At 43.5% G+C, this 21,963-nt stretch overlaps 1 protein-coding gene across 5 annotated transcripts; it reads right to left on the bottom strand.

The window, feature by feature from the left end:
• Positions 1–14,136: 14,136 nt before the first annotated feature.
• On the bottom strand, positions 14,137–18,984 carry LOC134439142 (nucleolar and spindle-associated protein 1-like). 5 transcript variants are annotated; one of them, XM_063189002.1, is made up of 12 exons: positions 18,743–18,984; positions 18,348–18,413; positions 18,110–18,259; positions 17,732–17,900; positions 17,525–17,617; positions 17,274–17,386; positions 16,995–17,072; positions 16,694–16,860; positions 16,258–16,424; positions 14,997–15,119; positions 14,803–14,905; positions 14,137–14,473 (listed from the first exon to the last, which is right to left on the bottom strand). In XM_063189002.1, the coding sequence occupies exons 1-12, from the start codon at positions 18,815–18,817 to the stop codon at positions 14,386–14,388; spliced, it is 1,392 nt and encodes a 463-aa protein (XP_063045072.1). In that variant the 5' UTR covers positions 18,818–18,984; the 3' UTR covers positions 14,137–14,385. The 5 variants fall into 5 exon arrangements, with proteins under 5 accessions (XP_063045072.1, XP_063045070.1, XP_063045071.1 ...); XM_063189000.1 differs by having other exon boundaries at positions 17,525–17,620; positions 18,743–18,983; XM_063189001.1 differs by having other exon boundaries at positions 16,694–16,857; positions 17,525–17,620; positions 18,743–18,983.
• Between the last annotated feature and the right edge of the window lie 2,979 nt (positions 18,985–21,963).

Here is a 21,963-nt window from a genome sequence, read left to right as displayed (position 1 = left end):
AGGCGGTATTTGAGCACCTTTTGGGCGGGATTTGATCAGAAAACATCTGGCAACACTGCATTATAATTCAAGCACAGCATCCAGGATGACAGCGTAGGAGGGGACCACAAGCCAACAGGAAACTGACTATTTGACTTATCTGTCCTTTCCCAGACAGAAAACCTCACCACACATTTGCCAGGGGTGGTGAAGTGAAATGTTAGTAGAAAGCATTTTCTTTTTGAGAGGGAATGGGGCTGGCTGCTGGAGTTGACTTTGACAGTCTGGAGGTGTTTTAAAAAGAGAGCGTGTGCTGTGAAAACAGATGAAGGATGCTTTAATATGAAAAGCAACGCCGCAGCTGTCTTGGTTGTCATACGCGTCAATCCAGGTTAAGACTAGCTAACCTCTTATGCAAACAGTTAAATCCTGGCAGCACCATCTTAACATCCACTCCACACCCCCCCCTCCTCCTTGGAGTGGGCCAGAGCGCACACCATTGCTCCCCGCTGCTTTCCATGACTCATAAAGAAGACTGAGAATTTTCTTCATGTAAAAAGCGTCAAACCAGCGCTTTGAGGGGAGATTTGCTGGTTCTCTCTGTGTGCTGCTCTTATCTTTAAGTACAAGTGTGTCGGAGTAGTGTGGAGCAGTGCCGGTTTTGAAGGAAAATGCCTCTCAGCAGTTTTTGTTGAGAGGCTATGCAGACAAAACGATTTAATTATTTCTATCGCTTTTCCCAATCTCTAAATGGGCACACTGCTCAGAAAACATGTAGAGACCACACAATCACTACCACAGATGTGTGTGGAAAATTACAGATGTCGAAACAATGCATCCATGTATTTTGTGTTTTCTTCAATTACAGCGCATTGGCATTCTGCTGGCCATGCGTTCAACAGGGCCAAACAGAGGCCCTAGTTTAAAGCATCCACTCAAATCATTAAATTGCTGCTGACATTGTACAGAAGACCTTAGGGATTTGCAAATGTACTGCAATAACAGCATGTTGACAAACCAACGTTGTGCATTAAACAGTAAGTGTGTGAGGACATGGCTAGAATTTGACTTTTGTGGAGAGGGCCTTTGGGTTTGCACATTTGTAAGCCCATAGTCCATCACAGCATATTAGGCCACAACACTTGTCGGTGTGAGTAGATTTTATGTAAACTGCAGCATAGATTGATTTGAACCTATTGTTTGCACTGGACGCATAAAATGAGTGCTCAGTCAGACTATGAAATTATGTCTGAGTTATCCTAATGGCAAAAATAAATGCAGATAATATAAGATATGAATGCACTGAAGGAGTCTGAAGGAGTGGGCCATGCAGCTGTGCCAGTGGTATAGATCTGTGCACACTTTAAAAATATACAGGTTCCTCGAAGAACTGTGAGGGAGGCAAACGGTCCTACAGTTTCTTGGAAGAAGAACCCCTGAGAATCTATATTCTATATGTTCTCTTTCAGAGGTGAATCTGTGGGGACTGTCTGTCTGTCAGGAAATACATGTATACATCCCATCTCCGTGGAAACCCATGCATGCACACAAGGGCGTAGGTTTGGCTTGAGCTTTGGTAGGGACAACTTAAAAAAAAAAAAAAAATTACATAGATTCTTTATCTACATAAATCTGACTGGTATTGTGAAATTATACCAATATGCGCCCTACCGAAATAATGACTAGGGCCTACAAGTAAGGAAGACTGTTTCTTAAGCCATGTATCAGACCATGGCTCATATCCCAAAATGAACAGTGCTATAGGCCTACAGTAGGCTAAATGGTAGTCTATGTTAAACACAGATAGGCTACTTATATCAAACGTTTAAAATTGCTTAACAATAAGCATTTCTAATGGGCCTGGACAACATGAGAGAGAGAGAGAGAGAGAGAGAGAGAGAGAGAGAGAGAGAGAGAGAGAGAGAGAGAGAGAGAGAGAGAGAGAGAGAGAGAGAGAGAGAGAGAGAGAGAATCTGTCACTGACGTTAAAAGGGCAGTGGCTCCTTTAAAGACGTGTAAGCTCCTTTCTGCAAAAGCAGTCAAGCTCCATCAAGACCGGGCCCCTTTGACCTGGGAGAATAAACGACCCTTTTTTGCCAGGAAATATCTAAAAACAGACGTTTATTCTCAGAATGTCACAGGAACCACAACCTGAAATGGATTCCTTTTGCCAAACTTTTTACAACATGCGGCACACGCGGCACGCGGCAACCGACATGAGCAACCCCAAATCGCATTTAGCTATCGAGTGACAGTCGGAATGTTTTTCACGCATTGTGTGAGGTGCAGCCAGCCACTTATTAAAACGGGAGCATCTCCAGCATCTATAACTTTCTCATTCATTCATTCCCATGTTTATTTGCATGTATCTGTCAGTGCTTAAATGTTGACTACAACGAGACCGTTAAAACTTGCACTCGAATAAGACAAGGGAGGGAGGATAACTTACCTAAACACCGAACCTGAACACATGCGTTGCGTGATGAATCTAACTAGTCGCCACTGCTTAGGCTATGGGGCTACTGGCTTGAGGTAGCATAACTTCTTATGCCAGTCGTCCTTTTCTTTTTTGGTGGCGACATTAAGGAGACACGTACAGTGTGCCGTTTGAGTTTAATTCCAATACGAGACAGATGCGTTCACTTTTCAGCACCACCAGCGTGGACCACTGCTTTCGCCTTGCCGCTTGTTGCAGCCAATAGCGGCATGGGTCATCATAGCTCACTAACTAGCCAATTTAAAATGTTTTTTTAAATGAATGCTACCACTGCATAGTATGTCGAAATATTAAACTAATCAATGTAGATTTTCGTTCAGTTATTTCATTTTTTAAATTAATATGTCAAAAATTGGTCGGGACTATTTTATATCCCTTGAATATTGGTTGTGACATGTCACGACCGTCCCTACCCAAATCTACGCCCATGCATGCACAGCATATTGCCTGCACGGCCCTGTGTGGTCAGTCATCAGTGATGTGTCAATCAACGGATGCCACAGGGATGGATGTGTGCTGCAGCGGCGATGATTGCACAACGCCTGCAAATGTGTCCATGTACAACGCTTATCACTGTATGACACTCCAGTCTAATGTTGTGGAAAGCACAGACCAACTAAAAGGAAAAAATGCTGTATTTAAAAAGTAAACTGCTAAGAAACAACTTAGAGAAATATTCACAAGAACAGTTGTCTATTAATTAGTTCTATTGTTGGTAACTCTTTATTTTGAGGGGGCTTTAATTACAGTGTACTAACTCATTAGGTACAGCAGCGGAGTAACTGGTTTAATAACATCTAGTACAACTTTAATACATCATACTTTATTATATTTTGTGTATCTACATCATAATAAATGACCAGAATGTACTATGAAGTGGTTTTATAAAACCAAAGTGACAAATTCTTAAAGGAAGGCAAAGGGCTGAACTGAGACCCAAGGAACCCATGGTAGCCTATGTATAGATAGGCCTACACAAAAATACACATTGTGGATATGGTGCAATAACATGTAGGCTACTATAGTTGCACTTACATGTTATTAAACCAGTAAGACACTGTGATCAAAGGCCCCTTCAAATAAAGTGCTACCCAATTCTTCAACAGTTCCTGAAATAAAACCTGTGGAAAAATAGTCAATGTTAATGCATAATGTAATGATGACATTTGCATTCATTTGGTGAATACGGTTTAACTAATTGTATGACTACTGTGGGTTATCTCTATACATTTTGCTCAGGAATAGCTGATAACATCATCTTTGTTTAATCTGAAAAAAAAAACAAAAACTCTAAAGCCCTAGTAGACCTATCACACAGGGTACCGGTTTAAACTTGATGGCAGAATGCCGGGCTGTCAGCGTGGCAGAAATTGTGTATTTGTGGCGAGGCTCAGTGAAAATGTCATGAAGTCCTAAAGGAAATGAATCCTGATGTGGTCCAATGTGTGAATGCATTCCATGAGCTGCAGGACCAGGTCATGATGTATGTGTTGTGACTATGAATGAAGCAGAGAGATAGAGTTTCTCTCCGTGTGCCGCAGGGCAAAATCTGCTATTTCTGTGTTTCCGGCGGTGTAGACAGCAGAGGAATATGATTGAGAGCAAATGTTATTTTGAATGTTTGGGTCGACGCTGTAAACACCTCATCACTAAAACAATGTGAAATTATGTCAGAAATAGTTCTGTTTGTTTGGCTTTCACATTACAAACACATGGGAGGTTTACCCTATGTTATTTCATTTAAAAGCAATATATAAGCATAGCCTAAATAAAAATGAAGTGAAAATAAAAAACGGGGAGCACTGTGGCGCAGCATGCTAAGCCCACGGGGACCCCGGTTCGAGTCTGACCAGAGTCATTTCCCAGCCCTCCTCCATCTCTCTCTCCCAATCATTTCCTGTCTGTTCACTGTCCTGTAATAAAAAAAAAATACTATAAGAAATACTTTCAAAAAATAAAAGAAAAAATGAATAAATGACCTTTTCAATTGTCATTTCTCAGTTGATTATGCCAGGCACATAACGTTTATTTGCAATTACGCCAATCTATTAACCCTACTGGTTGGCATTGGGCATCTGCGACACACCATGGCCTGAATTCACATTTATACCTTATTGAAATTCAGTCATCACGCTCCAGACCGACTTTGCCGCATTAGCACACAGAGAGGTGAGTATCCGACAGCTATGAAAACACGATTTGGCCTCTTCTTGGACTTTGATGGAAAGAGACAGTGTGACTGACCAACCTGCGAAAGGTTAGACACATTTGCATGATGGAAGTGGACGAGAGTGACAGGTTGAATTCTGCGGCCGCAGAGCTTTAAAAAAAAAAAATAAATCAAGCAATTAATATAAAAACAGCCAGGGCCCAGCCACACCACCACCACAAATGGCAAGGTAAATGATGTGGCAAAGGCCGTGGTGCTGTAGACTGACCTGGGGTCCGTTTCTCGATTCTTGTCGTTGCTAACCGCCTTAAGACCGTCTTACCATTCCCTTGGATTCAGTGGTGAGCGTCGCTGTCGAGAGAGAGTTGAGTCGCTCTTACGAAGGACGTTGCTACCGTCGTTAGCAAAGACGCTTTCGAGATACGGACCCCTGGCTAGCTGTAAAGCTCCAGTCAAAAACATGGCACATTACAGATGTCATGACCAAACGTTAGCGATTGGGTAAAATCAGACACACATTTCAAATTTCAGTGGAGTTACCTCACCCATGAGAAATCTTTTCTCAGTTCTTCCGTTCCAGACTCACTGTATAAATGAAATTAGAACAAGTGTATGGTTAAGACCTGGATAATGATACTACCCAGTCCTAAACGAAGCTGTTGTTGTTGTCAATCAAACAATACATAACTTAATAAATAAATATGCCTACCATAAATAAATAAATCAGAAACCAGCTGTTCCATCACAAATGCAACCCAAAGGCTTCCAGGCTGTATATGGCACCCACTTCCAGGCAAGGTTGTTGTTGTTGCGCCTGCCTATTGTTGTCCCTGCCACCATGCCTCTACACAGTACCCACGGGCGGGCGGCGGTGTCTGCTGTGTGCTTCTTCATTCATCATAGCTCATTATTGGCCTAACAGCTGGTGACACGAGGAATGCAGCGTCATGGAGACAGAGCTCTTCATCCAGCTCCATCTGTTTCGGCCCATTACCCCTCGGATGGGTGGAGACGGCCTGCAGTAAACCACTCCGCAACACAATAGTTTGCAGCCCCGGCCCCAAGTACGCTTCTGCTGTTCTCCTCCCTTACCTCCCTCCCTCCCCCTCTCTCTCTCTCTCTCTCTCTCTCTCTCTGTTTATTTTTCCTCTATCCTCCCTTTCTGCCAATTGCTCATTCTGTCACTCTTGGTCTGTCTCTCATCCACCACATCTGTGTCTTTCTCTGTGTGGTTGTCTCTTTCCTTGACTTTCTTATGACCTACTGTTAATTACACAACAACGAAAATGAAAATGGATGGCTAAAGTGTTGATTCCGATGCCTTTGACGCCATCTTGAAAGCCGTCCAGGTATAGTTCCCAAAATCTGACCATGCAATCAAAGGTTATGTACGGACTCAGGGGCCCACATAGGCTGACTGAAGAGTATCAGTATGCCTCCAGCACCTGCAGAAGGCAATAAATTATCTATTTCATTCTGTCCCCTCTGAATACGATCTTTCTGGAACTCTCTCACCCTCTCTTTTTTCTGTCTATGCTCATCAATCATTCACATGTGTTCGATCTTCTGTAAGTAAAACCTGGTTGCATTATCTGAGCTGCAATTGCTTGCGTCAGTATTTACAAATGAACATGTGCAGTTACTTTTCTTATCTGTCAGTATTGCACACACATTGGCTGAACATGGTACCTACAACTACACAATGACTTAACGTGTGGTTACACATGAAAATACATTTATTCATTTTCAAAGCTCAAGTGTTTTGCAGGTAAGAGGCCCTGAGTTATTAAAAAAAACACAAACAGTCTGATATGGTACAGTTTTAATTAAACAAAGCCTCTCTGGTCTGATGTGCCCATTTTGCTTAATCAGGTTTTAAACAAGCTGTGAAAGATAATTGTTCTATTAGCGTCGTAGCTTACCCTCTCAAGCTAATTTATTCATGGGCACTCCAGGAAGGCGGCCTTTCAAACACACAATTGACCTTTGTAGACGCACACCCCCAGCACAGAGGGAGAAGGAAACGCCCCGTGAGAAAGGTTCAGTGTGCATTTGGGGACAGTAAATACTATGCCTCCTTGGGCCACCATGTTGACCAAGTGAAAAGGTGAAAGGAGCAATGAGAATGTTAATGAGTGTGTGACTGGACGATGTATTTTTTGTACGGTGTGTGTGTCGTGTGTGTCGTGTGTGTGTGTGTGTGTGTGTGTGTGTGTGTGTGTGTGTGTGTGTGTGTGTGTGTGTGTGTGTGTGTGCGCGCGTGCGTGCGTTCGTGTGTGTGTCTGTATGTGTGTGTGTGTGTGTGTGTGTGTGTGTGTGTGTGTGTGTGTGTGTGGTGTGTGTGTGTGTGTGTGTGTGTGTGCATGCGTGTCTGCATGCGTGTGTGTCTCTGTGTGTGTGTGTGTGTGTGTGTGTGTGTGTGTGTGTGTGTGTGTGTGTGTGTGTGTGTGTGTGTGTGAGAGAGAGAGAGAGAGAGAGAGAGAGAGACTATCTGTCTGCATACCTGCCTCCAAGCCTCATTGAAGAACAAATGTATGTGTTAATAATTTTGTTCTATTGGTGTGTGACATGGGTCAGGGTTATATGAGCTAAATATAATTTCTAAAACATGAGGAAATGTTCGATATGTTCAACACATTTTGTCATTCTCATTACAAATGATGGCTATAACCTCACCCTCCTTGTTGTGGATTGTGATTGCCTATGCCCGAGTGTCGCTCTTGGCTGAAGCACGTCCCCATTAGCACTGAACAGAGAATCTAGAGAATGCAGTCTGGCTTTTTGTTCAGATGAATGTGTTAGAGACGGCACTCTGGCTTTCTATTCAGTCAGTGGATTCTATTCTATCCATTGGAGTGGTTTTGCAACACTGTGCTACAGCTGATTTCTGAAGAGTGTTCAAAGCTGTGGTGAATTCATGCGTTTGCCAAGTCATACAATGTTTGTTGTTTATTTCATTCGTGATAAATAAACCAAGTGAAATGAGAATTTAACAGAGACACTTTAAGTGACTCTATTAGTCACTGGTCTATGAAAAGCACATAAATGGCTCACTGCAGTTATGCACATACCATGTAGGGAGAAACATGTATCATTCACAGCTTGGCAAGCCAGTCTGTAACCAGGATTGCCAGATTGGGGCAGATTCCTGACCAATTGGGCTGTTTAGGACAACCATCTGCACGTTAAAAAAGCGTATTGGATGGTTTTGTGTGGATTTATGGCCATATAATTCCATAGAATTGGGTTCAAATTGGGCAGGATTTAGTTCCTTCCTGTGGGTTTTGAGCAGGTATTGGGCTCTAAATCGTCAGTCACTGGCGACCGTGACTACAACTGAAATGAATCTCACATCACAAGGGCAGCTGTTAGGGAGGTGGCCTTAAGATCAGAGGGTTGCAGGCTCGACTCTCACCCTACACTTCTGTCCATGGCTGACGTGTTCTGGAGCAAGTCACCGAACCCCACATTGCCTCAGGGACTGTAACCAATACCATGTAAATAGCTGTAGGTCACTTTGGATAAAAGTGTCAGCCAAGTGTATTGCGTGTAACGAAGCTGACGGTTGTGGGTTGATTCAAAAGCTCTCTTTGAGAACTGCATGTAAAAGGGCAGCTGTGTCATCACTTTGCCCAACGACTCATCAAACGGGAAAAAAAACCTTTCCGCACAGTCACGCCGGTTCTGATGGCAGATTTCATAACCTGGCACAATTGTCAAAGGCTACTTTAACTTGCACTAACCCCCACCAATGCTCAGTAGGCCTACAGACGGACAACTGTCATTTCAGTGCATGTCTTACTTTTTAGCATTACTTTTTAGAACTCTTTGTATCCTTGTCCTTGTATGAGGCCAAACCAACCCACCAAGCAAAACACTACCAAGGTTTGTCTAATTTACTACGCTGGACTATATTATTCATGATGCTGAGTTGCAAATCAGAAATATTATATTGTGTAGTATGTCCTTACAGCAGCAGTATTGCGGTCCATCAGTACGTAGCCAGGGAGACAGGGGTGTGATCGTTTGTGACGGGTGCAGTAACCTCTCGTCCTCTCCAATGGCATCCTGCTCTCCTCATATCACTGCAGTTCGGCCCTTCCCAGAGGGTGTCCGAAAGAAACTCTAAAAATAGACAGAGAGTTCGGAAATGGGCCAAATAGTGTCATAGCACAGTCTAATCTGATTCTATCACTTGAAATAAATCAACTCTCTCTCTCCCCTCTCTCTCTCTCTCTCTCTCTCTCTCTCTCTCTCTCTCTCTCTCCCTCTCACTTAGCAGGCATCTCTGTCAGTGGTGTAGCGCTGCTGCCAAGCCCCAAGGTCTTCTGTGGTCACCCAGCGTGTGGACAAGTGATGGCTGCCTGTGAGAAGACATCATTGGGTCAGTCATCACTGGAATGAGAAGGGTGTCCTCTGGAGCCAGGGGAAGGGTACACGACCAGCACCTTGTGTGCGCTCTCTCTCTCTCTCTCTCTCTCTCTCACACACACACACACACACACACACACACACACACACACACACACACACACACACACACACACACACACACACACACACACACACACACACACACACACACACAGAGTCCTACAGACGGACAGACAGACCTCTCTCTCTCACACACACACACACACACACACACACACACACACACACACACACACACACACACACACACACACACACACACACACACACGTCCTACAGACAGACAGACAGACAGACAGACAGACAGACAGACAGACAGACAGACAGACTGTCTCTCTCTCTCTCTCTCTCTCTCTCTCTCTCACACACACACACACACACACACACACACACACACACACACACACACACACACACACACACACACACACACACACGCACACACACACGCACGCACACATCCCATATCAGTCTCAAATTCAGAAAGACAGGATCCTTGTCTTCAGTCATCTGCATCAGATTAGCTGTCAGAGGGAGGACAGTGAAAAAAGAATGAGGTAGCTAAAGCAAGTGGTAATGGTGAAAAGGCCAATGAAAAATAATCTGAAAACCAGTTGTCAGGTCAAGTCCTGTTTTTTTATTATTTAGCCATGCACTTAAAAAAACAACCACAGTAACAGCTATCCAAAGTTTGGAAAAGAATAAAAAGACTTTTGACAAGGAAAAGAGATATAAAAGAAAAAGACAATCATGTACTGAGCGTCAGGTGAGATCTCAAAACAGGCACTGAAACAGGCCATGGTTTTTATGGAGAGGCAGCTTGTTCCAGTGAGTTTGAAAGGTGGGATGGTGCGGATTGGTGATATTTCTCATAGCACTGACGTAAAGCCGTTTTCATTAGCTCCTAATACTCCAGTAAAACCAGTGGTGTACTGTATTAAAAAGATGTGGTTTTTTTTTTAGCTTAGATGTTCTTTGTATAGGTGTAGGTATTCTTTCTATATAGCTGAGCCTTCATTGCGTGATGATTTAAGTTTACCGTTGGCAGCTGAGAAGGGTGTTTTTTGTTGTTATGCAACACCAGGGACCAGAGTTCTCTTGTAATCAAACCGCCACAGCAGCTAGAGCTTAGCATTTTAAGTTGTTCCATTTATCTGAAACTACTAAATACTGTGTAACTTGTGGTGGGTTTAATATGCACTAAGGCATGTGGGCTACAGTATGTCTGTTTATTCTGGCATAATAACATTATCATACAATTAGTAAAGAAAAAAGCTTTGTTAAAGGGACACTGTGTGAGATTTTTAGTTGTTTATTTCCAGAATTCATGCAGCCCATTCACTAATGTTACCTTTTTCATGAATACTTACCACCAGCATCAAATTCTAAGTATTCATTGTGACAGGAAAAATTGCACTTTTCATACATGAAAAGTAGGATCTTCTCCATGGTCCGCCATTTTGAATTTCCAAAAATAGCCATTTTTAGCTGCAAAAATGACTGTACTTGGACCATACTAGAAAATATTTGTTTAATACTTAATAAACTTTCATGTAAAGATGGGCAAGATTGGCAATAGGCAGCCCAATTTCAATAAGCAGTACCTTTTTTGACCATTTCACAGTGTCCCTTTAAGCCATCTTAACCATCTTCTATAATGAAGTCTGCTGTGGATGGAAGTGGATCCTGAATGTACGCATTTGGAAGAGGATATCCTCATGAACTGTATTTGGACAAACAGATTCATGAAAATGTTGATTTATGTAGGCCTATATGGAATTTAAATGATGCAGCTGATGATCAAAGGCAATATGACCATTACTGACTATCGAGGACACAGGCAAATGACTACACTGTAAGCACTCAATTGATTCTTTTATTCAAACAGCATGGTACCATCGTTGGTAGACCTACACATACAGTAGTTCCATACCATGCATTTTTATCAGTAACCCCAGAATGTGGTGGGCTGTAGCCTAGTTCTACTGATATAAAAGGTGTTGGTGACCAAGTGGGAAATCTGTGCAAGCCAAGAACTGCAACTCCAGGTGTAAAAACCGATGGACTCCCCTCTGTAAGGAGCTCATCTTCAGCTTCATTGGCTGCCCACTGAGCCGGCATAGCAGCCTATCACGGTCCAGGAAGCAGAGACCGGGCCAGTGACATGTCTGCTGTGCTGTCTCTGCAGTGGGCCTGATCTGATGGCATTTCCCAGTAGGCCTCTCTGGACGCTCCTGATATCGACGACAACTGCCATTTTGTGAGCACTCTTGAGTGCCTTTCCCTGTACTTTCAGTCTGTGAAAACATGACATGGGTTTCCACTTTTTCCAATTGAGAAAACATTGCAGTGTTTAATAGCTCGATATTGTGTACGCAGCGACTGTCGCTTGCAGCCAAGGCAATGCCTCTGTGACAGTGACACCAGAGGGCTCTTTTGAAAGATGTTGAATCATGTCCTTATCACACAGCGGTTTGCTCCCGATGCTGCTGCTGCAGCCACTACAGCTGAAAGACTGCTTTGTTGTTGCAATGAAAGATGCAAAAGCGCTTGCTCGCTCGACTGCTGGCAAAAGCTGTGGACTCAGCAGGCGAATCAGCAACTCTCAATCAGTGTGCGAGAGACCACATCGAAGAGGTGCTTGTTCCTCGTCCCCCAGGGGACTTGCGTCTCCTGCCAGCAAGAGTACATAAAGACCTGAATCAAGTCATTAGCTGCGTAAGTACACACTTAGGATGCCCGTGCCATCTCTGCAATTCACTGACATTGGAGAGTCTTTCAATGAAAGCTGAAGAATCCTTCAAAAGTAACACTTGCTACACCATGAAATTAGGGAATTGCAGTAGTTCTTGTCAATAAATAGGCGCTATCAATTTCTGAAATTGATATTGATACCACTTATTGAGCTCTAAGCCTTTGCTGAGATTTAGTTTCACTCTACAACAGGGATATTCAATTAAAAGTCACAGGGGGCCAGTTTTTCAAATTCCCTCCAGTGAAGGGGCCGAACTGTAAAACTGCGAGCAGCGCGGTGTCTTTGGTTAGAGAGCGAAACAAACGGATAGCTTTACAGACAGATATTCGCTTCTCTCTTTCTTAGTAGCCTTATAGGATGGTCTATTTATGACACTGTTTTAGATAAGATATGTAAATGCATAGTAGAGATATCCCCAACCTGAAGTGTTAGTGATTGCAAATTACCGTATGCACAGCCACAGACAGGTTTGTTCTGACCATCTAGGGGCCAGAACCTTGCCATCCAAGGGCCACATCTGGCCCCAGGGCCTCCATTTGAATAGCCCTGCTCTACAAGAACAACAATGACACTTTGCTAAATTTGATAACATTTGTAACACGATATGGTTTGTTCGGATACCATTTTGTTATACAGCAAAGGACACAGCTACTTTTGATGGACAGGTGGTTTAATATATTTGGATAACTTGGGAGGAAGGCATTAACACATTTACTCAAGACAGGGGATGGGAGCAGTAGAGGGGGATGAGAAGAAGAACAGACTGATAAATACAGTCAGCCTAAGGTGAGAAAGAAAGAGATGGAAGATGAAAGATCATGAAAGAGCATGAAAGAATAATACATTATGTAGTTATTCATTATAAGAATAGAGAAAGAGATGGGGAAGAGAGACTGCAGGGAGATGCTGAAACGGAGAGAGGGAGGGCGAGAGAGAGAGAGAGAATATACAGACAGGCAGATAGAGAGCATGGCGAGAGAGTGATAGAAAGAGAGACAGGGACAGACTGGCAGAGTCAGAATAACACGGACACAGGGAGAGCGAGTCATGGTGAGGTTGACTGGGGCTTGGGGCCTGATGGCTTGTTAGCCGGTGGTAATAGGAAGGCAGCCAGACGAGGCGGGGACACCTGCCACACAGCTACAAAAGCACATGAATTAGGGGCCATAAACTCAGGACGCTCACATCTGCATGGCCGCACCATGAAAGATGATGAAGGGCAGTGTGACGGGGCGATGTGTCTATTCAGTGTCCAAACGACATTTTTCATATTTCATTAAAATGGTTGATTGGCTTTTGAAAAAGATATTGCAATTAAGTTTGAATGGCATTGCACAAAGGCAGATTGATGTGCGTGTTAAATATTAGCAGTTAGGAAGAGGAAAAAAGAATAAATGGTTCTGAATCCAGAAATTGCCATACCTATAGCAAATTGTGACTAACCGATTGAACATCATTGATGCTGTGGTATTGCCAACACAATACATTTTGTTTGCTTAAACAGGCTTTGCTTTAATCAAGACTGTAACCTGCCATGATTAAAAAAAATGAATAAATGTTGATTTTATACTGTCTAATGATGGCTCCAGTTCAAGCAATAAATCAATGCCACTGGCCGAACTGAAGGGACACATGCCCCCTGGTGGCATAAAGGACAACAAAAACAATACACCATCTCAAATAAAAGTTAGGCAGGTAAATTGTGATTGTTAAGTCCATTTCAAACTTCTAATACTAGTCATATATGGCAGGAATAGTAAGAAACGAATTTTGTAAGAATTTTGGTTAATCACAACAGGAACTGTTTTTTCCTAGCCTGTGTGCACTATGATGAATAGATGATATTGGAAGTTTGTTTAAAGTGGAAGACTTTGTCTAGCTCCTGCCCAGGCATGTAGTCTTGTTTACATTTCTGTGCTCCCTTAGGTTAACGAAACAGGTTTGGAGGTGTGAGAAGCTGCCCAAGCACACAACTTCGCTGCCATTTAGGGGGATGGGACAGCAGGGAGCTCAATACTTGTTGATTTTTTTGGCTAAAATTGGGAATTACATGTATTTAGCAGTTTTCAACTTCGGGTGTTATGATAATCCATGCACAATTTCTAAAATCATTGAATCAAGGCTTTACGCCAACCTGGTTCTCACGCGATGGTTGTTACCAACCTCACGAGCTCATGAAGTTTAACGAAGATGCACGAAGCACGAAGGGTCTGCGTGAGAGCCAGGCTAGCTTTACGCACGTCAACAGCAAAACTTACTGACAGCGGGTTTAATCTAAAGAAATGACAAATGCGCGTCCTGGTCAATCTCAAGTTGCATTTATTGTAACTTTCATAAAAACTGAATACAAAATCATTTTTTCCTCCCAAAGTCAGCTAAAAGGCAAGAGTAAAACTTTTTTTAATTAAAAAAAAAAGGTCAAATATTTACATTACGAGTGCAAAAAAGAAGGAAAGGAGAAACACTAACAAACAGGGGTCCAGGGCAAAATGTACAAGGATCACACACACACAGGGGGGAAACAAAGACAAACACAAAAAGGCCAACAGCTTAAGTCATGACAAGTCCTCTTCTGGCGCCGATCATCTTCTCCTTCTTCTGCTTCCTGTCTTCAGTGTGCTTCACTCGCCGGTCATTCCTGCGATAAAACACACATAGGTTTAATAACTAAACCAAGAACACGACTACTGAGCTCACAAGATGTTAGTCTAGTAGCACTTCCTGGGATCAAGGAAAGTTTGTTTGAGGTGCTCTCTGTAGGGGGAAATTTCGGATGCAAGAACAACTCCAAGTCACTCTCATTTACATACAAAAAGTTTAAGACTTTGAGGGTGCCTTCGAGTTCTTTTTATTTTACTACTGCTGATATGCAATCCCCCTCTTTGTAACTCTGATCGATTAAAATTCAAATCTGATTCAGATATTAATTTTCTGATAGACATCTGATGATGGGATTCTGAGCCTCACCTGGTCTGCACTTTATGCTGCTTGTAATTCTTCTGGTGGGACGGCACTGTCTGAGACTTGTTCAGGGTGTTGTCCTGAGTCTCTGCAAACGGCTTCAGTTTTCCTATTCAGAGAGAGAGCGTGAGAAAAAAGTAAGCAGCTTTGCATACGACTTCTAAATATAGCCTTGAGTGAGGGGCGAGTTTGGGACTGACCTGTGTGGGGTTTGTAGGTCAGTGGCTTAGACAGACTGGCCTTCAGGTCAAAGGCGTTCCTCTTGGTTCCGTGTGGAGTGGTTGTCATGCTGGTGTTCGCCTTGAACACAAATGGTGTGGTACCTATGGAGAGAAGTAGTGTCAGTTGGCTGAGTTCAAGTTCTGCAGCAGTTAGTCATCTTTTCCTGATGGTGCAATCCAGTCAGGACACCAGGTGGGCGCTCCAATGTAGGTGGGATTTTTTTAACCAAGGTAATATGCTCCCTTATTATATTTATCTGGCCACTACATTCACCAGAGTTTGACATGAGATTCTAAATGCAGACACGATAAGGAGATTGGACTTTATCAGGAGTGTATAGAAACACATACAGTGATGACCTTACAGTCATGGTTGGATAATATGTCTGAGTACAAGAACCCGACAGACCCAGACACGCTGACCCAGAATCTCTGGACTAAAACTCAGCATTGAGGATTAGGCACTTCAGTGTAATACAGGGTCTCCTCTGAATGAACGGAAATCCATGCACAGTTTAGATTTAAAAATAAAAAAAATCCCCATGAGAAGAGATGTATTAGATGTAGGTGTTAAGAGTGAGTGGGATGGTTGAAGTATCCAAGAATGTCCAGGGGTTCGACAGTGAAACTGAAACACCCGTTTTGGACAGGTTTGGCAATAGCAACCTGGCTGTGTATATTGACCCTATGGAGCTCCCAGCGATCAGTTCTGGTGGAAACAGGAGAGTTGAGGTGCACATTTAATTCTGCTGTGATTTGGGCAGCTGTGGGTTTTATGGGTTTTTTTTCCCAATACAATCCGTGTTAGCACCCGGACATCCCTTTCAGACGGTTTCCTCTTGCGTCCATAGCTAATCTTGTGGGATGTGGTTTGTCCTTGGTTGATGCTGGTGATGGTGACTTGCCATCTTGGTCACAGATGTGCCAGCAAGACGTGCACCAACAATGGCCTCTTTTGAACTCTGATAGGTCATCCATAATGTTGTGTGCATTACAATATTTTGAGGAAAAACTGAGCTCTCACCCTGCTAATTGAACCTTCACACTCTGTTCTTACTGGTGCAATGTGCAATTCATGAAGTTTGGCCACCAGACTGGTCCAATTTAACCCTGAATTTCACCTCCCACACTAAAATGACAGGCGTCATTGTCCAACCCTGTAGTACTGTAGCATAATGCCCCACAGCCTTTGTGCATACTGTGTAATGGGTGTTGCCAGAGGCAGTTCATGTAAGATTACCTGGAGTCTTGCTGGTGCTGAGGACTGAAGTGTTTGCTCCAGTCTTCTGCTGTGTGGTAGAGGATTTCCTTGCCGGGGTTGATGTGAGCTGGACATGAGGAGACATGCGAGCAGGGGTCTTGATAAGAGAGCGCTTGTGTTCGTTGTCCTGTGTCCCTTGAGAAAACCTGCGGAAGTCAAAGCACGTACATTTCTAAATTCATCACACTTCAAATAAGAACATGTTTGAAAAGACAGGCAGAGGTAAGGTGTAGTTTTTAACATTGTCGTCATCATTCATCACAATGCTGCATTTTATTAAGGTCAGTAAGGGCATGGCAAATACCACCAAAGCAAGATAAAAGGCCAAATTAATGCATGCATACAAGTAGAAGTGCTATGAAAGCATAACATGCTGTAAACTTTGAGAAAGCATAAAAGGCCAACATCTACGTACCTGACATTGATCTTAGCAGTAGAGACCACTGTGGGTTTGAAGATGGCGCTGCCCTTCAGTGCTGGTTTGTTAGCGGAGAGCTGGGTGACTCTGCCCTTGTCTGGCCCTGGTTTCTTGGCCAGGGCAGCAGGACTGAACAGAGCACTTCCGTTCACCTTCAGTTTCTGCTTAATGCATGAAAAGATTAACATTAATCTCTGCCTGGGGCAAAACCTCAAAACTCTTGCATCAAAATGGAAAAGTCTCAGTGAAAGGAATATCGTTAGTGCACTTAAGTATTCCAGATTTCCAACTGACTTACAGGCTGCGTTGTACCATCCACAGGTTTTGGGTTAGTCTTCATCTCCACAGGTTTCATGTTTGTAGTCTCCGAGAGAGTCTGAAGTGAGTCAAAGTAAAAGCTTCCAATCACACAATGCAGCAGACATTGCACTGGGGAATCAAAATGGGTTTCCCCACTCCAAAATCTCTACCGTATGTGAAGCAGAACACACACAAACCATAAGCTCCAACATTTCAATGAACTGACAACACACCAATGCATTACATAAAACCAGACACTGCACTGTCTTTTGGTTACCTTCAACTCATTCACCGTGTTCCTGAAGGAGTCAATAGTCTTGTTTTTCCTCTGCACATAGGCGTCGATGGACTCCATCTTGTTAAAATGGGCCTCGTGCAATTTCTTGAAGTCTGAAGGAGTGAAAGAACAACTTTAACATTTCCCACAATCAGATTATAAAAAGAGAGAGAAAAGCAACAGCACATTTTAGTTTGTTACATGGAGCATAAATACACTAAGTTTTAACCAAGCAGCTTAAAATGGCCTACTGGGGGTGACAGGTCTCTTGGCTGCCTTGGCCTTGCTCATAAGTTCAGCGGCACGTGGGATTTTGCCAGGAGGTCGCTGCGAAGTTTTCTCTTCTGCTACAAGCAGAAAGCATAAAATAAATTAATAAGTACCAAGGCAAACTTGAACCAACTCAAGTAAATTATATTAAACCAAATAAGGCTACATGTCATGTAGACACAACATACCTTTCACAGATGTGTCAGGATCAATCTTGTTGCTTGTAGGCTCAGTTTGCTTCTCTGGTTTGTTTTCCTTTTCTGACACCACAGGAGCCACTGCCTCCTTCTCCAGAGAAGTCTTCTTTCTCTTGGAGCTCCGTTTCTCTTCGGGTTCAACCGAGGGCCTCTCGACCTGCTGGTATACACAGACGCTGGAAATGTTAATACAGCATCTTTTTAAAAAAAAAAGAAAAAAAAGAAAGAAATCTACTGTACAAAATGTCAATGTGATGTGAAAGGGCGCGAGAGAAAGACAGAGAGAGAGAGAGAGAGAGACAGAGACAGAGACAGAGAGAGAGAGAGAGAGAGAGAGAGAGACAGAGACAGAGAGAGAGAGAGACTTACATTGACAGGTCTTGGTGACAGCTTCATCTCGAGGTCCTCGTGCTTCCTTTTGAGGGTCACTCTACTTCGACGTTCTGTGACAAAGTTAGCTTGTTTCTGGGCTGCTTGTCCATGCACTGGAGCCGAGTCCTGGGTAACCTCCTTTCTTGCCTGAACGGAACAAACTCATTCAAATCAACATGCCACTACCTCCGAGGGAAATCGAGAACTGGGAGAGAGGGGAGGGGGAATATCTTACACTTTTGAGTAGGCCACCGTCTTGCTGTTCATAATGCTGCTCCAGTGCTTTCAGAAGCTTATCCGCCTAGAAACAAACAATAGACTTATTGTAACAAATCAAATACGTCTGGTAGAAAGCCATGCCTTGAGAGCTCTGATCAGAGGTTAGAGCAACAGCCACAGCTCCGCAGCATGGAAACGTTTTATTCACGTTTCTTGATCAGCTTCCAAGATGTACCCGTGCCAAACCCGTGCAATGCTACCCCAGCAAATAACAACAATATTAATAACAACCAACAAAACACAAAACTTAATGCTATGGATAGCAGCCAGCATATTCAAAACACGTGAGTCCTCCCAACAGCAACGAGAGCAAATAATCTGACACACCTCAATCAAAACAATCTCACCCACCTTCAGATTAGCCTTGATCCCAACTTCCTTAGCAAGTCGGCGCAAATCGGTATATTTCAAAGTACCCAACTCCATACTTCATTTAGTTCCTAGTGCTAACCCGAAAAGACAGACTACCGGTATGTGCTTCAATCAGATGAAAGGCCTGCACAGTTGCAGCGTCTTGTGTATGACGATGGGCGGAAAAGTCAAAAAATGACTCAAACACAAGTGTCTTCTTACGGCTGACCGACGGTTTGCCCAAAGTCATTTTTAAAAATTTGCGCTACGGCTCTTTCACACCGATTGGATGGAAATCTCATTACGCGAGACAATCCTCCCACCCAGGCCCCACCCTTTCGTACTCAGGTCTCTGCCGCCATCTGTTGGTTAACAGTAGGCCTACATTCACAGACCTAAACAAAACTGACTACAGTGTAGGCCTATAGACTCTGTTCTCTCTAGGTCTATGATTATATTATATTATAACGATGGCAAGCACCTAGATCATACAAGGTACAGTCTGTGGGCTAGCATTATTAACCGTTAAGTGAGGTTTTAGGCTGTTTAACCCCTTGTCAAACATAATTACCCTTCTATGGAACTAACTGCCCTACGGCATCAAGTCAATACACTCCCAATCCAGTCCATCACACAGTCTTTCTTTACACAATGGCTGACAAAATACAAATACAGAATAGCAGTTATTTTGACCACCACAAATTATTTGTAATACATGATACAAAGTATATTTGCCACTATAGACTATACTTACAGTAGCCTATGTTGGCCCCTCTACTCTGTAGGGAAGTCGTAAGTGGTTATGGTGTCGTGTCAGACTTGTCAAAGGCTACCGGTTTGACTCCCCAGCTGCCAGGGTGGGGGGAGTAATTAACCAGTGCTCTCCCCTATCCTCCTCTGAGGTACCCTGAGCATGGTACCACTCCCTTGGGAGCATGGCCCACTCCCTTGAGCATGGTCCACTCCCTTGGGGTGTCATTTGAGACTGCCCTCTTGCACAGGTGAGGCATAAATGCAATTTCGTTGTGTGCAGTGAGCACTGTATGCCGTGGAGTGCTGTGTCACAATGCCAATGGGAGTTTCTCAGGTTCATTTTCTTCCTGCACAAACTGAAGCACACCAGAGCCCCACCAGCCATCATGACCACGTTCTACAGGGGGACCAGAGCATCCTCACCAGCTCAATGTACGGGGGGTGGGAGCTGCACTGACTACAACAGGTAAGCCCTGCATTGTATAAGTGAACTGAGCAGGGAAGATAATCAAAACACCCCTCCCCTCCCTACAGGACATACACCAACCGCCTCCCTCGCAAAGCCCTCACTTTGTGAGAGATGCACTCACCCAGCACACAACCTGTTCAGCCTGCCCTCTAACCAGGGCTCTAAATTAACACCAGCTAACTGGCCAAATGCTGGTGAAATTTCTGTATGGCTAGAAAAGACCATTTTGACATTGACCCATTAGAGAGTGTGTGTTTGGCTAGTGTGATTAACATCTACTAGCCATTTTGGCTGGTGATGAAAAAAAGTAAATTTAGGGCCCTGCCTCTAACACTCTGACCGATTCTCAAAGTGAAGTGTGCTGCCCTATGAAGTGCCACAGCCTTGAAGTTGTGCACTCACAAGACGAGGCTCAGAGCCTAAGCATTCAGTGTAGGCCTACAATAACAATCAGTGGCTTATCATATTGTTCAAATAGTTAATGCCAAAGCCAGACAATAGGGACACAGAATTATAGGCTATGGCTAAGCGCAAATGATTCGGGTTAAAAAAAAATGTTTTGAAAAAGCTGCTAAAAATAATCTGCTTGAATAATCCTGTTTGACGTCAACAATCACGTCTGACGGTCTGACCAAGCGCAATTGGTGCCTTGGGAATTTTACAAATCAAGACTGGTACTTGGTAGATTTTGAAGCATTATACTTCACTTTGGAACAGCACATGGTAAGCTGTGATGAGAGAGAGAGAGAGAGAGAGAGAGAGAGAGAGAGAGAGAGAGAGAGAGAGAGAGAGAGAGAGAGAAAGAAAGATGGTGGAGCCCTGCAATGACTAGCCGTGACAAAACACACACACACACACACACACACACACACACACACACACACACACACACACACACACACACACACACACACACACACACACACACACACACACACATCTAGAACTGTGATTGCACCTTTACTTGCACTACCTTACAAGAACCACCATGCCCCTGCAACATAGGCTAGGGCAGACGTGGGCAAACTCAGGCCCCGGGGCCGCATGTGGCCCGCTCAGCCATTTCATGCTGCCCTCAGAGCCTTTCTAAGGGGGAAAAAATGCAGATTCATATGGTCACTCATTCTTAAATTGGCTACCTAGAACAAGGGTCTTGGTCTAGTGGTCTAGTCTACACCAGTGGTTCTCAACTGGAACAGTCTTGGGACCCACCATTTTACACTCTCATTTGGTCGCGACCCAATTTTTTTTAGCGACACTCGCATGACTGGTTGCACGCTACTATCTCGCATAAACTGATTTTATCTATGACGACAGATGACACCAGTTCAATCGCCTATCAAAATAAAAGTTGTAAATCGCTTTTTTTTTTTTCAATTCAATCAATGAATTACGATTTTTTTTTACACCACGGTCCGCGACCCACCCATGACCCCTCCGCGACCCACTTTTGGGTCGCGACCCACCAGTTGAGAAACACTGGTCTACACCATTGTCAGTTATGCCATTCCTACTAATTGTATCTAGATGTAATGTTGTTGGCGTACACCATTTCTTTTTATTGGCACGGACAAGTTGCCTACGACATCCGGCTCTTTGGTCAACTTTCTAAACCCAATGAAGCCTATGGGCCAAAATAATTGCCCACCCCTGGGCTAGGGCCTACTACACACCATACATTGTTTCTATGCTACCCCCCATAGAAAATACCACACTCGAACTGCACCTTGACTTTGCACCTTACCTGCACCACCTCACAAGAAGGTCTGGGGACCTGCCTGCCATATATAACACACCAAGCTACTTCCAAATCTTGCTACTTGATAACTGGACTGCCCTATTGTGCTGTGCCTTGCACCAACCTTGTCTTATAGCCTTCTTTGTTTTTTTTTACCATTATGATTATTATTTCATTGTATTTTACCCTATAGCCTATGTTAAATGTTGAGTGTTGAATGCTCAGTTATTAATAAATAACTTCATCACTTTATTATTTACT

Source organism: Engraulis encrasicolus, chromosome 22, assembly GCF_034702125.1.
Source record: "Engraulis encrasicolus isolate BLACKSEA-1 chromosome 22, IST_EnEncr_1.0, whole genome shotgun sequence".
Taxonomy (NCBI): Eukaryota; Metazoa; Chordata; class Actinopteri; order Clupeiformes; family Engraulidae; genus Engraulis; species Engraulis encrasicolus.
Note: the sequence above shows the minus strand (reverse complement) of the source record. Positions and strands in the feature narration are given on the sequence as shown.